General features: G+C 43.1%; 2 protein-coding genes across 6 annotated transcripts in view; one reads left to right on the top strand and one right to left on the bottom strand.

The window, feature by feature from the left end:
• The window catches only part of LOC111964466 (rap guanine nucleotide exchange factor 1), a 109,820-nt gene extending 105,488 nt beyond the window's left edge, over positions 1–4,332 (top strand). For all 5 annotated transcript variants that reach the window (XM_070443519.1, XM_070443521.1, XM_070443520.1 and 2 more), the window contains 5 exons: positions 1,391–1,469; positions 1,692–1,793; positions 1,949–2,046; positions 2,218–2,346; positions 3,066–4,332. In XM_070443519.1, the coding sequence (XP_070299620.1) occupies positions 1,391–1,469; positions 1,692–1,793; positions 1,949–2,046; positions 2,218–2,346; positions 3,066–3,471 (814 nt within the window). In that variant the 3' untranslated portion in view covers positions 3,472–4,332. The remainder of the gene's footprint in view (positions 1–1,390; positions 1,470–1,691; positions 1,794–1,948; positions 2,047–2,217; positions 2,347–3,065) is intronic.
• Positions 4,333–4,500: 168 nt separating this feature from the next.
• Positions 4,501–11,442, bottom strand: uck1 (uridine-cytidine kinase 1). Its single transcript, XM_023987300.2, has 7 exons — positions 11,140–11,442; positions 10,684–10,843; positions 10,348–10,444; positions 6,012–6,154; positions 5,773–5,867; positions 5,366–5,414; positions 4,501–5,283 (listed from the first exon to the last, which is right to left on the bottom strand). The coding sequence occupies exons 1-7, from the start codon at positions 11,224–11,226 to the stop codon at positions 5,096–5,098; spliced, it is 819 nt and encodes a 272-aa protein (XP_023843068.1). The 5' UTR covers positions 11,227–11,442; the 3' UTR covers positions 4,501–5,095.
• Between the last annotated feature and the right edge of the window lie 2,228 nt (positions 11,443–13,670).

Here is a 13,670-nt window from a genome sequence, read left to right as displayed (position 1 = left end):
TAAGGGCTATTTGACCAAGAAGGAGAATGATGGTGCTGCATCAGATGACCCTCCACAATCACCCGACCTCAACCCAATTGAGATGGTTTGGGATGAGTTGAGCTGCAGATATATGGGAACTCCTTCATGATTCCATATGTGTTATTGCATAATTTTGATGTCTTCACTATTATTCTACACTGTAGAAAATAGTTTAAAAAAATAATGAGAATAAAGAAAAATTAGGTGTGTCCAAACTTTTGGCTGGTACTGTATGTTAACATTGCCAAAGCAAGTGAAATGGATAATGAAAATAACTGAAATAAACAATAAAAAAGGAACAGTAAACATTACACTCACAAAAGTTTCAAAGGATTAGAGACATTTCAAATGTCATAGTATGGCTATGTACAGTGTTATAACGATGTGCAAATAGTTAAAGTACAAAAGGGAAAATAAATAAACAAATACGGGTTGTATTTACAGTGGTGTTCTTCACTGGTTGCCCTTTTCTTGTGGTAAACAGGTCACAAATCTTGCTGCTGTGATGGCACACTGTGGTATTTCACCCAATAGATATGGGAGTTTATCAAAATTTGATTTGTTTTCAAATTCTTTGTGGGTCTGTGTAATCTGAGGGAAATGTGTGTCTCTATGGTCATACATTTGGCAAGAGGTTAGGAAGTGCAACTCAGTTTCCACCTCATTTTGTGGACAGTGTGCACATGTATTCTCTTGAGAGCCAGGTCTGCCTACGGCGGCCTTTCTCAATAGCAAGGCTATGCTCACTGAGTCTTTACATAGTCAAAGCTTTCCTGAATTTTGGGTCAGTCACAGTGGCCAGGTAGCCTGCCACTGTACTCTCTATTAAGAGCCAAATAGCATTCCAGTTTTATCTGTTTTTTGGTCAATTCTTTCCAATGTGTCAAGGAATTATCTTTTTGTTTTCGCATGATTTGGTTGGGTCTAATTGTGTTGCTGTCCTGGGGCTCTGTGGGGTATGTTTGTGTTTGTGAACAGAGCCCCAGGACCAGCTTGCTTAGGGGACTTTTCTCCAGGTTCATTTCTCTGTAAGTGATGGCTTTGTTATGGAAGGTTTGGGAATCGCTTCCTTTTAGGTGGCTGTAGAATTTAACAGTTCTGTTCTGGATTTGGATAATTAGCGGGTATCGGCTTAATTCTGCTCTGCATGCATTATGTGGTGTTTTGCGTTGTACATAGATGTTTTTGCAGAATTCTGCATGCAGAGTCTCAATTTGGTGTTTGTCCCATTTTGTGAATTCTTGGTAGGTGAGCGGACCCTAGACCTCACAACCATAAAGGGCAATGGGTTCTATAACTGATTCAAGTATTTTCAGCCAGATCCTAATTCTACTTCTCTCACATGCAACACTGTTTGTTTGTCCTCTAGGGTGCGCTCTCTAATCATTCAGCAGGAGAAAGCCCAGGACCGAGAGAAGCTGCTTCTCAAGTTCATCAAGATCATGAAGGTAACCAATCTCGACATTTATACAACCACAGCTCTTCCTCTTAACGTGCTTCTACACCTGCATTGCTTGCTGTTTGGGGTTTTAGGCTGGGTTTCTGTACAGCACTTTGAGATATCAGCTGATGTAAGAAGGGCTATATAAATTGATTTGAACTAGTATATTTAGTTGATGGTTAACTCTCTGGACGACTGTTCTTGTCCTGTTTTTCTTTTCCCCGTGTAGCACTTACGGAAGTTGAACAATTTCAACTCRTACTTGGCAATACTGTCTGCCCTGGACTCGGCCCCCATCCGCAGGCTGGAGTGGCAGAAACAGACCTCAGAGGTCAGTCAGACAGTAGTGGGTCAAGTCTGACACACAGAGATCTAGATATTCATAGTCGTGTTTCAATTCTTTCTATGGAGTCTCACTTTTAATATACTCAGGTATCGGGGTGTGTTATGGGTGTAACACATTGTAACACACTTGTTCTCTCACAGGGATTGGAGGAATACTGTACGTTGATTGACAGCTCGTCGTCTTTCAGAGCGTACCGGGCGGCTCTGGCCGACGTGGAGCCTCCGTGCATCCCATACCTGTAAGTCTGTTTTTATGTCTGTGTTTCGGTACATGTGCAACTGAGCTAGGTAATGTTCAATGAAAGTGTTTGTGTGTATGTGGTTGTGTGTTTTGCCTATTCTTCCTAGGACTGTTTGTCTATATTTAGCCTAATCTCTCTCTCTTCCATTTCTCTCCTCTCCTTTTCCAGCGGTTTGATCCTGCAGGACCTGACCTTCGTCCACCTGGGGAACCCCGACCTCATCGACGGGAAGGTCAACTTCTCCAAGCGCTGGCAGCAGTTCAACATCCTGGACAGTATGAGGCGCTTCCAGCAAGTGTGAGTATTTATATTATTTAACCTTTATTTAAGCAGGTAAGTCCCATTGAGACCCATTGATACGAGGGGCCAAGTGTGAGTAGAACTGTTGTCCCATGAGAAAAGCATCCACAAATCTCCAAACAGATTGAGAGTGTGGTAACCTCACATTATGATAGATGAATATGTTATATTTAATGTAATTCAATAAGACTACAATAATTATCCACAGTGTACATTACAACCTCCATGTTAACCCCCATACAACAGAAGGTTGACACTGAGGATACCAAACATTAGGAACACCTTCCTAATATTGAGTTGCACCCCCCCTCCCTTTTGCCCTTAGAACAGCCTCAATTTGTCGGGGCATGGACTCTACAAGGTGTCAAAAGCGTTCCACAGGGATGCTGGCGCATGTTGACTCCAGTGCTTCCCACAGTTGTGTCAAGTTGGCTGGATGTCCTTTGGGTGGTGGACCATTCTTGATACACACAGGAAACTGTTGAACATGAAAAACACAGCAGCGTTGGGATGGCACACATACATGGCACACATCTGAATGGCACACATACTCAATCCATGTCTCAATTGTCTCAAGGCTTAAAAGTCCTTCTTTAACCTGTCACCTCCCCTTCATCTACACTGTAGCTTTCATCCGAATTGACCTGGTCAGTCTGTCATGGAAAGATATAGGCATCTCGTTGATCGACTCGTTCTGTCTTTCCCACCCACCCCAGGCATTACGAGCCGAAGCGTAACGACGACATAGTCTGCTTCTTCAACGACTTCAGCGACCATCTGGCCGAGGAGGCGTTGTGGGAGCTCTCACTGAAGATCAAGCCTCGCAACATCACCCGGCGGCGGACGGAGCGCGAGGAGAAGRSKKRGGGGGGGGGGGGGGGGTTGGCGGTGCGGCGTGGCCCCGAGACCACAGCCAGGGCTCGCCGAGGGACCTCCACTGTGCTACAGATGGATAGATGGATGGACACAATCAACTGGACCTCACTAACAGGGGAAGAAAGACTGACTAGGGCTGGACCAGACCAGAGGATATACAGTAGGCTAGTAGGGGGGGGAAAGACTGCCATGGTTTACAGTGACTGTGCTGCTCTGAGACACTGGGAGATTATGGGGAGGTTATGATTGGAGTTACATTGGGTTCTCCCCACCCAGAACTGCAGTTGGCAGGAGAGAAATTCCTAACCAACGGGAGGTGAGAGAGGAAAAAGACTGGTGCCAAGGAGAAGAGGAAAACTTCATATAAGGAGAGGAGGTGGAGATGTCGAACAACGGAAGAGACTGCTCCCTGTCCTCTCCCATTTTAATGTATAAATGTGTGTGTCAGCGAGTGTGTGAGGTGAAAGCTCCTCTAGACGCTCAGATATTCCCTCCCTCACCCTACAGAGTGTGGGCCATCCTTGGGTCAGTCCCTACTGCTCCCTCTCCTGACTTAACTTCCCTCAAACATGGAAGGAAGAGGAACTTCCTTGTATCCATGGAATCCTCCTCAGTGTTCCGGACTATATTCTGCCATGAACTCTGTCACAATGCAGACTTGACTGGGCAGGAGTGTGGTTTTGGAAATGGTCAGTTGAGGGGTTAGGCGAGGTGGAGGACCACAAAGGGACTAGACTTGTAACAAGATTATTAATATTATGAATCATATATGGTTATGATTTATTATATACAGTGCTCCTTTTGTTCTTAAAAAGGATTGTCTATTAAGAGAAGTGCCATACAAATGTGCACTCAAAAAGAGAAGTACTAAAGATGCTGTGATCTATTATCTGTCATATTCAATCATCGTGTGCCATGTTTGAGTAAGAGAACTGTCAGGCAACCAGGCGTGTGTCCCAGTAAAGAGGGGGTGTGTGTCTGGGTGGGATCTGTGTTTGTCAGTCCATTGTGTGCTGTAGTTAGTCATTATTCCTTTGGAATAATGGTGTCATCCAACTCATCACACTGTGCTTTCCAACTCCAATAAAACTGCTCAGTTTCTATACATCACTGTCTGCTGAATGGAAGAGGTTTGTCATACTATGCTACTTACTTCCTCCTTATGGGCCAAATCCCAACAAGACCTGCACTCGTAACTTTTACATTATCATGCATTGATGTCAATGGGAGGCTTGTTGTGCTCGCACATTAGGGTAGAAAATAACCACAAGCCTCTGATAGTGAATATATTTTATTTCTTAAATATCATGGTCATTAGGAAAATGCTTTAAAAAATAAACTCACAAGGCATGAATTTACCATGGCATCAAGGGATGATCCAGCAGATATTTCACAATCCAAACAGCCTACTGAAGTGCACACATCAGGTGATAAATGTTATACTTATCTGATTTTCACATGTTCAGATACAATATAACACATTTTAAGCAGCAAACAAAGCCAAAATCAAAACAGACATTTAAAAGAAAAAAGTTTTTATTCCACCATCTCACTCCTGTCAGCCGGAGGTAGTCAAACCACTGCAGGGTAAAAATKTACACATGGAAGACAGTCATTTTTCAAAAAGAGTTGTGTCATACCTGCTCTAACTGTTTGTGATATATTAATGAATTATTTTGGATGTATTCTCAAGCCTTCCCTATCTGATTGGATGCTCTGCAGGTGAGTTACAGGAGCTAGTCCCCCCCCCAGCTCTCCCCCATCCCAGACCTAGTCAGTAAAAGCATCAACCCTCAATTCTAAATACATACTACAAAACACACACATATATATATAGTAGACTGACAGACAGTAAACACAGATTTTTGTCTCAGTGGGGGCGACTGCTGGGCTCTAGTAGGACCCTCTTCCCTGGGGGGAAGTTGGCCAGGTCCCCCTGCTCCGAGGCGGCCCGCTTTAAGCCCCGGCTGTGCCCGTTGACCGCTCCTCCACGGTGCCACTTACAGAGGTCCCCATTCAAGATGTCCTGGATGTGCTGCACAATGAGGTTGATGGCCACTGCGGAGAGAAAGAAAGGCAGATTAATGAGGGGAAAGGAGAGGGATGGAGATTCTTCATGATTCATGAGCGTTATTATTACCCATGTTGTCAACTCCTCGAGGAATAATGACATCTGCATATTTCTTGGTCTGGAAAAAAAGGACCATTCTCAATTTGGACACCTCATTCAAGGGTTTTTATTTTTTACTATTTTCTACATTGTAGAATAATAGTGAATACATTAAAACTATGAAATAACACATATGGAATCATGTGTTAAACATATCCAAATATATTATGCATTTTAGATTCTTCAAAGTAGCCACCCTTTGCCTTGACAGCTTTGCGCACATTTGTAATTGAGTCATTTAAACGTCTCACTGATGTAAATCAGCTGACTGAATGTGTTAAATGTGTCATATTGTGTCCATAATTAGGCCTATTAATAATGAATTAGTGTCCATTATCTGTTTGTGTATTGTAAGTGGGGCAGCACTGGACATTTACAGGCAAACAGAACTCCTCGAAGGCTGGCTTAACGAATGTGGTGTACTGGGTGAGGATCTGCTCCAGGTCTCTGCCTCTCTTCATATCCCGCAGAACTGCAGGTAAAATCCACAACAAGCAGATCAGGACCAAGATGTGACAAATATGTATATCAAAGATGCTAGAGTAAAGTATGAGTATGGAAGTGCATATGACAATCTATAGATGGTACATCCTCTTAATTTGTGTGTCAGTAGTACCTCTGCGAGACAGTCTGACATCAGAGTCTGTGTCCACAAAGAGCTTCATGTGAAACATATCCCTCACTTCCTGAGAGTAGAAAACCAGGATCCCTTCAAACAGAACCACGTCAGCCGGGTACACTGTTATCCTGTCCTGCAGCCTGGAACACACACATTTAGTACACACAAAGACACATCTATAGACAGAATAACTTTCGCATGATTGGTATGTTTACTGAACAAAAATATAAATGCAACATGCAACAATTTCAAAGAGTTACAGTTCAAATATGGAAATCAGTCAATTGAAAAATTCATTAGGCCCTAATCTATGGATTTCACATGACTGGGAATACAGATATTCTGCCATTGGTCACAGATACCTTAAAAAAATAAAAGGTAGGTGTGACCACCATACACCTCAAGAAGTGTGACGTTGCTGGATATTGGCGGGAACTAGAACATGTTATTGATCCAGAGCATCCCAAACATGCTCAATGGGTAACGTGTCTGGTGAGTATAAGAAGAATGGAAGAACTGGGACATTTTCAGCTTCCATGAACTGTGTACAGATCCTTGCAACATGGGGCCGTGCATTATCATACTGAAACATGAGGTGATGGCGGCAGTGGGCTCAACAATGGGCCTCAGGATCTCGTCACGGTATCTCTGTGTATTAAAATTGCAATCGATAAAATGCAATTGTGTTCGTTGTCCGTAGCTTATAGCATAACCCCACCCGGACCATGGGGCACTCTGTTCACAAAGTTGACATTAGCAAACCGCTCGCCCACACGACGCCATACACGTGGTCTGCATTTGTTAGGCCGGATGGACATACTACCAAATTCTCTAAAATGATGTTGGAGGCAGCTTATGGTAGAGAAATTAACATTAAATTCTGGGAACAGATGTATTGTATTACTGTTGATGATATCTGGAAATGTGCATGTAACACCCTGGCCCATTTACAGTTGCTAGCGCCAATTCTGACTTGTGCTCTGATATCTGTTTCACTGATTTCTGCTCTCGTAAAAGCCTGGGTTTTCTGCACGTTAACACTAAAAGCTTATTACCTAAAATGGAACAATTGAAAGTGTGGGTTCACAGCTCCAATCCAGATGTGTTGGTCATTACTGAGACATGGTTAAGGAGGAGTGTTTTGAATAATGATGTTAACCTTAATGGTTATAACCTTTTTCGGCAAGACAGAACTTCCATAGGTGGGGGATTGGYAATCTTTACCAAGGATCACCTTCAGTGCTCGGTTGTCTCCAAGTCTGTCCCCAAACAATTTGATTTGCTGGTTTTAAGTACTAAACTTTCAAATAGCTCTTTGTTGACTGATGCTGGGTGCTATTGTCCTCCATCAGCACCGGCCTGTACCCTACCTGCCCTAAACTCTCTCCTGGCCCCTTACACCAAGTCTGAATTTGTCCTGCTAGGTGACCTAAACTGGGACATGCTTAAACCACCTGCCCAAGTCCTAAAGCAATGGGACTCCTTAAATCTTTCTCCGATTATTCCCAATCCCACAAGGTATGACTCCAAACACACAGAAAAGGCTACTCTCCTCGATGTTATCCTCACAAATAATCCTGATAGGTATCAGTCTGGTGTTTTCTGTAATGACCTTAGTGATCACTGTTTTACAGCCTGTGTTCGTAATGGCTGCTCAGTGAAATTACCTGTCCTGATTTGTCATAGACGCTTGCTAAAACACTTTAATGAGCAAGCCTTCCTTCATGAACTGGCCTCTGTAAAATGGTATAGAATCAGCTTGATCCCCTCTGTCGAAGACGCTTGGACATTCTTTCTTGATATTTTCAGTTATATTGTTAACAAACACGCCCCCGTCAAGAAAATGAGAATTAAAAACAGGTTCAGCCCCTGGTTCGACCGTGATCTTGCAGAGTTACTCCACCTAAACAATTACATTTGGCGAAAGGCTCGGCACACACATACTCAGGCTGACTGGCTCTCGTTCAGGCAAATGAGAAATAAGTGCACTCAGGCTATCTGGAAGGCCAAAGTGAGTTACTTTAAGGAGCAGTGGGTCTAACCCCAAGAAGTTCTGGAAAACGGTTAAAGACCTGGAGAATAGACCCTCCTACTCACAGCTGCCCATGTCCCTTAAAGTTGATGATGTGGTTGTTACTGACAAGAAGCACATGGCTGAGCTCTTCAAGCAACACTTCATTAAGTCAGGATTCCCATTTGACTCAGCCATGCCTCCTTGCCCGTCCAACATTTCCTCATCTCCCACCCCTTCTAATGCGACTATCCCCGATGCTTCTCCCTCTTTTTCCCCTGCCCGCTACAAAGTTTCTCCCTGCAGGCAGTCACTGAGTCCGAGGTGCTAGAGGAGCTCCTGAAACTTGACCCCAAAAAAACATCTGGGTCAGATGGTTTAGACCCTTCTTTAAGGTTGCAGCCCCTATCATCGCCAAGCCTATCTCTGATCTTTTTCACCTGTCTCTCCTTTCTGGGGAGGTTCCCATTGCTTGGAAGGCAGCCACAGTTTGTCCTTTATTTAAAGGGGGAGATCAAGCTGATCCTAACTGTTTTAGGCCCATTTCTATTTTGCCCTGTTTATCAAGTGTTGGAAAAACTTGTCAATAATCCACTGACTGGCTTTCTAGATGTCTATAGTATTCTCTCTGATATGCAATCTGTTTTCCGCTCAGGTTATGGATGTGTCAGTGAAACCTTAAAGAGCCTCAATGATGTCATCATTGCCCTTGATTCTGAGCAATGTTGTGTTGCTATTTTTATTGACTTGGCCAAAGCTTTTGATACAGTAGACCATTCCATTCTTGTGGGCCAGCTAAGGAGTATTGGTGTCTCTGAGGGGTCTTTGTTTGCTAGCTACCTCAGAGTGCAGTGTATAATGTCAGAAAATCTGCTGTCTCAGCCACTGCCTGTCACCAAGGGAGTACCCCAAGGCTCAATCCTAAGCCCCACGCTCTTCTCAATTTACATCAACAACATAGCTCAGGCAGTAGGAAGCTCTCTCATCCATTTATATGCAAATGATACAGTCTTATACTCAGCTGGACCCTCCCCAGGTTTGTAATAAATGCTTTCTCTACTCTTAACCTTGTTCTGAACACCAACAAAACAAAGGTCATGTGGTTTGGTAAGAAGAATGCCCCTCTCCCCACAGGTGTGATTACGACCTCTGAGGGTTTAGAGCTTGAGGTAGTCTCCTCATACAAGTACTTGGGAGTATGGCTAGATAGTACACTGTCCTTCTCTCAGCACATATCAAAGCTGCAGTCTAAAGTTAAAATCTAGACTTGGTTACAAAACCCGTTCTGCCAGTCACATTCTGTTAAAGGTCCCCAAAGCACACATCCCTGGGTCGCTCGTCTTTTCAGTTCGCTGCAGCTAGCGACTGGAACGAGCTGCAACAAACACTCAAACTGGACAGTTTTATCTCAATCTCTTCATTCAAAGACTCAATCATGGACACTCTAACTGACAGTTGTGGCTGCTTTGCGTGATGAATTGTTGTCTCTACCTTCTTGCCCTTTGTGCTGTTGTCGGTGCCCAATGTTTGTACCATGTTTTGTGCTGCTACCATGTTGTTTTGCTACCATGTTGTTCTCAAGTGTTGCTGCCTTGCTATGTTGTCATCTTAGGTCTCTTTATGTAGTGTTGTGTTGTCTCTCTTGTCGTGATGTGTGTTTTGTCCTATATTTATATGTTTTTTATTTATTTTTAATCCCAGCCCCCGTCACCACAGGAGGTMTTTTGCCTTTTGGTAGGCTGTCATTGTAAATAAGAATTTGTTCTTAACTGACTTGCCTAGTTAAATAAAGGTTAAATAAATAAATAAACAGCTCTGGTCGACATTCCTGCATTCAGCATGCCAATTGCACGCTCCCCCAACTTGAGACATCTGTGGCATTTTGTTGTGTGGCAAAACACATTTTAGAGTGCCCTTGTGTAATGATCATGCTGTTTAATCAGCTTCTTGATATGCCACACCTGTCAAGTGGATTCTTTATCTTGACAAAGGATAAATGCTCACTAACAGGGATGTAAACCAATTTGTGCACAACATTTTGGAGAAATAAGCTTTATGTGCTTATTAATTTTTTTATGTATTTTTTTCCGCTCATGAAACATGGGACCAACACTTCACATGTTGCATTTATATTTTTGTTCGGTGTGTTTGCAGATGAGCTGGGTTAGAGACATCTTAGGTCAAAGGTCATGTCTTAGTTCAAGAGTCAACTATCTGAGCTCTGGAATGTGTAGGGTGGGCCTTTTTGACCCGGTCTGTCTGAATTCAAGAAGGGCATTTCCAACTGAAATGGTATGTTTCCATATGGAATGTTTCCCTCACCTCGAATGCGTGACAAAGTCATATGTCGGCACCTCCACCACTGTCCCCTCCACAATATCCTTCAGGGTTTGGTACATCAACTCGTTGTCGAAAGCATCTGTAATAAACATTTCAACGTTATTCACTTTTTCCATCCAGATATGCATTTATTTTATGTTTATAATAATGATTACTTATGTTAACCTACATTTTTCACATTGCAGCTAGTTAGAACATTTGCCATTGCTTGATTAATTGAATTAATGTAATCTAGTGAGTGATAAGTGCCTGATAGAGCGTATGTTATTACAACAATTATACTTATGTTATTACAATATCCATACAGGCCTGTAGTACCTGGGTGGTCAAAATTGTACTGGCCCTTGAGTGCCCTGGCCTTCTGGTCAGGTGTCAAGACTTTGTAGAAGCTGTCTTGGCTGATGATGGCCACTTTCCTCTGACGATGGTCCACCTTGTTCTGGCCCAGCAACTCCATGATTTTTGCACATACTGTTGACTAAAAATCAGAAACATAATTTCAGTTTGATGATAAGGTTGGGGCATAGCCTTAGCAGAGTGAAGTAGCTGGCACATTTCAAAATTGTCAGACAGACAGAAAACAAGACAATAAATTAATAGATGGCTTGGTTTCAAGTGACATCCTGATGTGTCTGCTTTCAGTGTTTGCTTTCAGTTCATTGGGAAAACGAAAACTAGCTAACGTTAGCTAGCTACTTTACTGATTGTTGAAACGACAGCTAGCTGACAGCAGGCTAGATAGCTATTATTGTGTAGCTAGTTAACGTTACCTACCTTGCCACTGGCAGTTCCTCCGCTAACACCGATCAGAAACGGACGGTGCCTTGGCCGCTCCATCTCGAGCGGTCTGGCAGCAGTCATGTCGGGTCAATTGTCGAAAAACAGCACGCTTTTGTTGCTAGTCAGCTGCCTTCCAAAACAAGAATCTGTTCCCGTTCATATTTGTAAATACGCGAGAACACGGCCAAGCACTTCCTGGGGCAAAACTAATGTTTGTAAAAACGTCCAAATAAGAGTCCTCATTTGAAACGAATTAAGTGTGTTTATTCTGTAATGTTGCCATTCAATTGGCCACCATTCAGCTGTTATAATCATGTTATATTGCTTAGGTCTACTGGATATCTGATAAGCATCGATGCAGGCGGAAATAAACTCGGGGGGGGGGGCGGTGGGACGGACGGACGTCTCAAGGATTCCAGATAGCAAGGACAAAATACTCACAGAAGACCACCAGGGAGAGCCCAATATAATTTTCATTTTCATGGAAACAATCATAAGCTGCATCAAATGCCATGATTATGTGGAGGGATGCACAATGATGATTAACAACCACTCAACAGTTGTTCAAGTGTTCGTTTTCTACATGTAGGCTATTTTAGAATCAAATGTCTAAGGGGGGGAACTGCACACAGCACAGTATCTACTGAAATTCCAAATTCAGGCAAAGTTGGTGCTTTCAAAACAACTAGGAACTCTGAAAAATATGATGTCAAATCATGACCTCTTCAGGTCAGAAAGTCAGGGCTTGTTTTTTCACMGTTTTTTCACAGTCTTGAATGCACTGAAGTTGGAGGTTTCCAAGTTCCCAAGTTGTTTTGAATGCACCAGGTGTCCCCCATATGACGTCACAATTATGTCATAATGAGTAAAAAAAAAAMAATGCAAAGGTTTTTCAAAACTCTGCCTGCATCCTGAAGAGTATTTTTTTTTAGCTTACCATTGACAACTGGAGTGAATCTACATTGAAATTACACTGTAACCTTTATTTAACTAGGCAAGTCAGTTAAGAACAAATTCTAATTTACAATGACGGTCTACAGCAGCCAAACCCGGACGACGCTGGGCCAATTGTGCCCTATGGGACTCCCCATCACGGCCGGTTGTGACACAGCCTGGATTCAAACCAGGGTGTCTGTAGTGACGCCTCGCACTGAGATCGCTTGCCTTAGACCGCTGCGCCACTCGGGAGCCCTAATAGACACCCAATAAGGTGCCTAGATTTTTTTCTAATTAATATATTTTTCTTTCTAATTGCAGTTGTCCCATAATTTCTATAGACATTTCTTAATTTCCACTTGGAAAAAAGTATTTAATATCGAGGCTAAACTGATTGTGTGGACAAACTATAGGAATATACTTGTGAGAATTATTCTGGCACCACCCGGCCAGGTCTCCGACTACTATACCTATTCTGCCAATTGGCCTGAACCCTTTTACTACACGGACCCCTGCTGATCCATCACGACTGGTCTGCCGGCGTAATCGCACGAGGGGGCTACAACAACAGACTTCTTCCGTCGCGATGTCCCTCTAAGGCCCTTCTGCTAGCCTGATAGCCCCGGCCCGCTAGCTGTCTGAATCGCCGTGTCTCCAGCCCGTCCAGCTACTCATTGGACCCTATGATCACTCGGCTATGCATGCCTCTCACTAATGTCAATATGCCTTGTCCATTGCTGTTTTGGTGAGTGATTATTATATTTTTTCACTGTAGAGCCTCCAGCCCTGCTCAATATGCCTCAACTAACCCTCTTGTCCCACCTCCCACACATGCGGTGACCTCACCTGGTTAAATTGATGTCTCTAGAGACAATACCTCTCTCATCGTCACTCAATGCCTAGGTTTACCTGAACTGTATTCACATCCTACCATACCTTTGTCTGCACAGTCGTGGCCAAAAGTCTTGAGAATGACACAAATATTAATTTCCACAAAGTGTGCTGCTTCAGTGTCTTTAGATATTTTTGTCAGATGTTACTATGGAATACTGAAGTAATTACACACACACACACACACACACACACACTTCAATTGAACATTACCTACTAGCTCTGTGGTTCAATGGTGGGTGAACAGCTGTATGTAACCCAAAACACATTGACCCCTCTCCTCAGACCACAACAGTGGGTGGAGATGCAGCTGTCATGTAGAGTAAACACCTGTACAGTTGAGGCCAAAAGTTTAGAATGACACAAATATTAATTTCCACAAAGTTTGCTGCTTCAGTGTCTTTAGATATTTTTGTCAGATGTTACTTTGGAATACTGAAGTAAAATTACAAGCATTTCATAAGTGTCAAAGGCTTTTATTGACAATTACATGAAGTTGATGCAAAGAGTCAATATTTGCAGTGTTGACCCTTCATTTTCAAGACCTCTGCAATCCGCCCTGGCATGCTGTCAATTAACTTCTGGGCCACATCCTGACTGATGGCAGCCCATTCTTGCATAATCAATGCTTGGAGTTTGTCATAATATGTGTGTTTTTGTTTGGTCCACCCGCCTCTTGAGGATTGACCACAAGTTCT

The sequence above is a fragment of the Salvelinus sp. IW2-2015 genome, linkage group LG5, assembly GCF_002910315.2.
Source record: "Salvelinus sp. IW2-2015 linkage group LG5, ASM291031v2, whole genome shotgun sequence".
Taxonomy (NCBI): Eukaryota; Metazoa; Chordata; class Actinopteri; order Salmoniformes; family Salmonidae; genus Salvelinus; species Salvelinus sp. IW2-2015.
Note: the sequence above shows the minus strand (reverse complement) of the source record. Positions and strands in the feature narration are given on the sequence as shown.

Coding starts and splice junctions, on each gene's coding strand:
- uck1 (XM_023987300.2), bottom strand. CDS start 11,226: ATGACTGCTGCCAGACCGCTCGAGATGGAGCGGCCAAGGCACCGTCCG. Junction 10,844..11,139: donor GAGGAACTGCCAGTGGCAAG/GTAGGTAACGTT, acceptor TCTGATTTTTAG/TCAACAGTATGTGCAAAAAT. Junction 5,284..5,365: donor TCGAGGAGTTGACAACATGG/GTAATAATAACG, acceptor TTCTCTCCGCAG/TGGCCATCAACCTCATTGTG.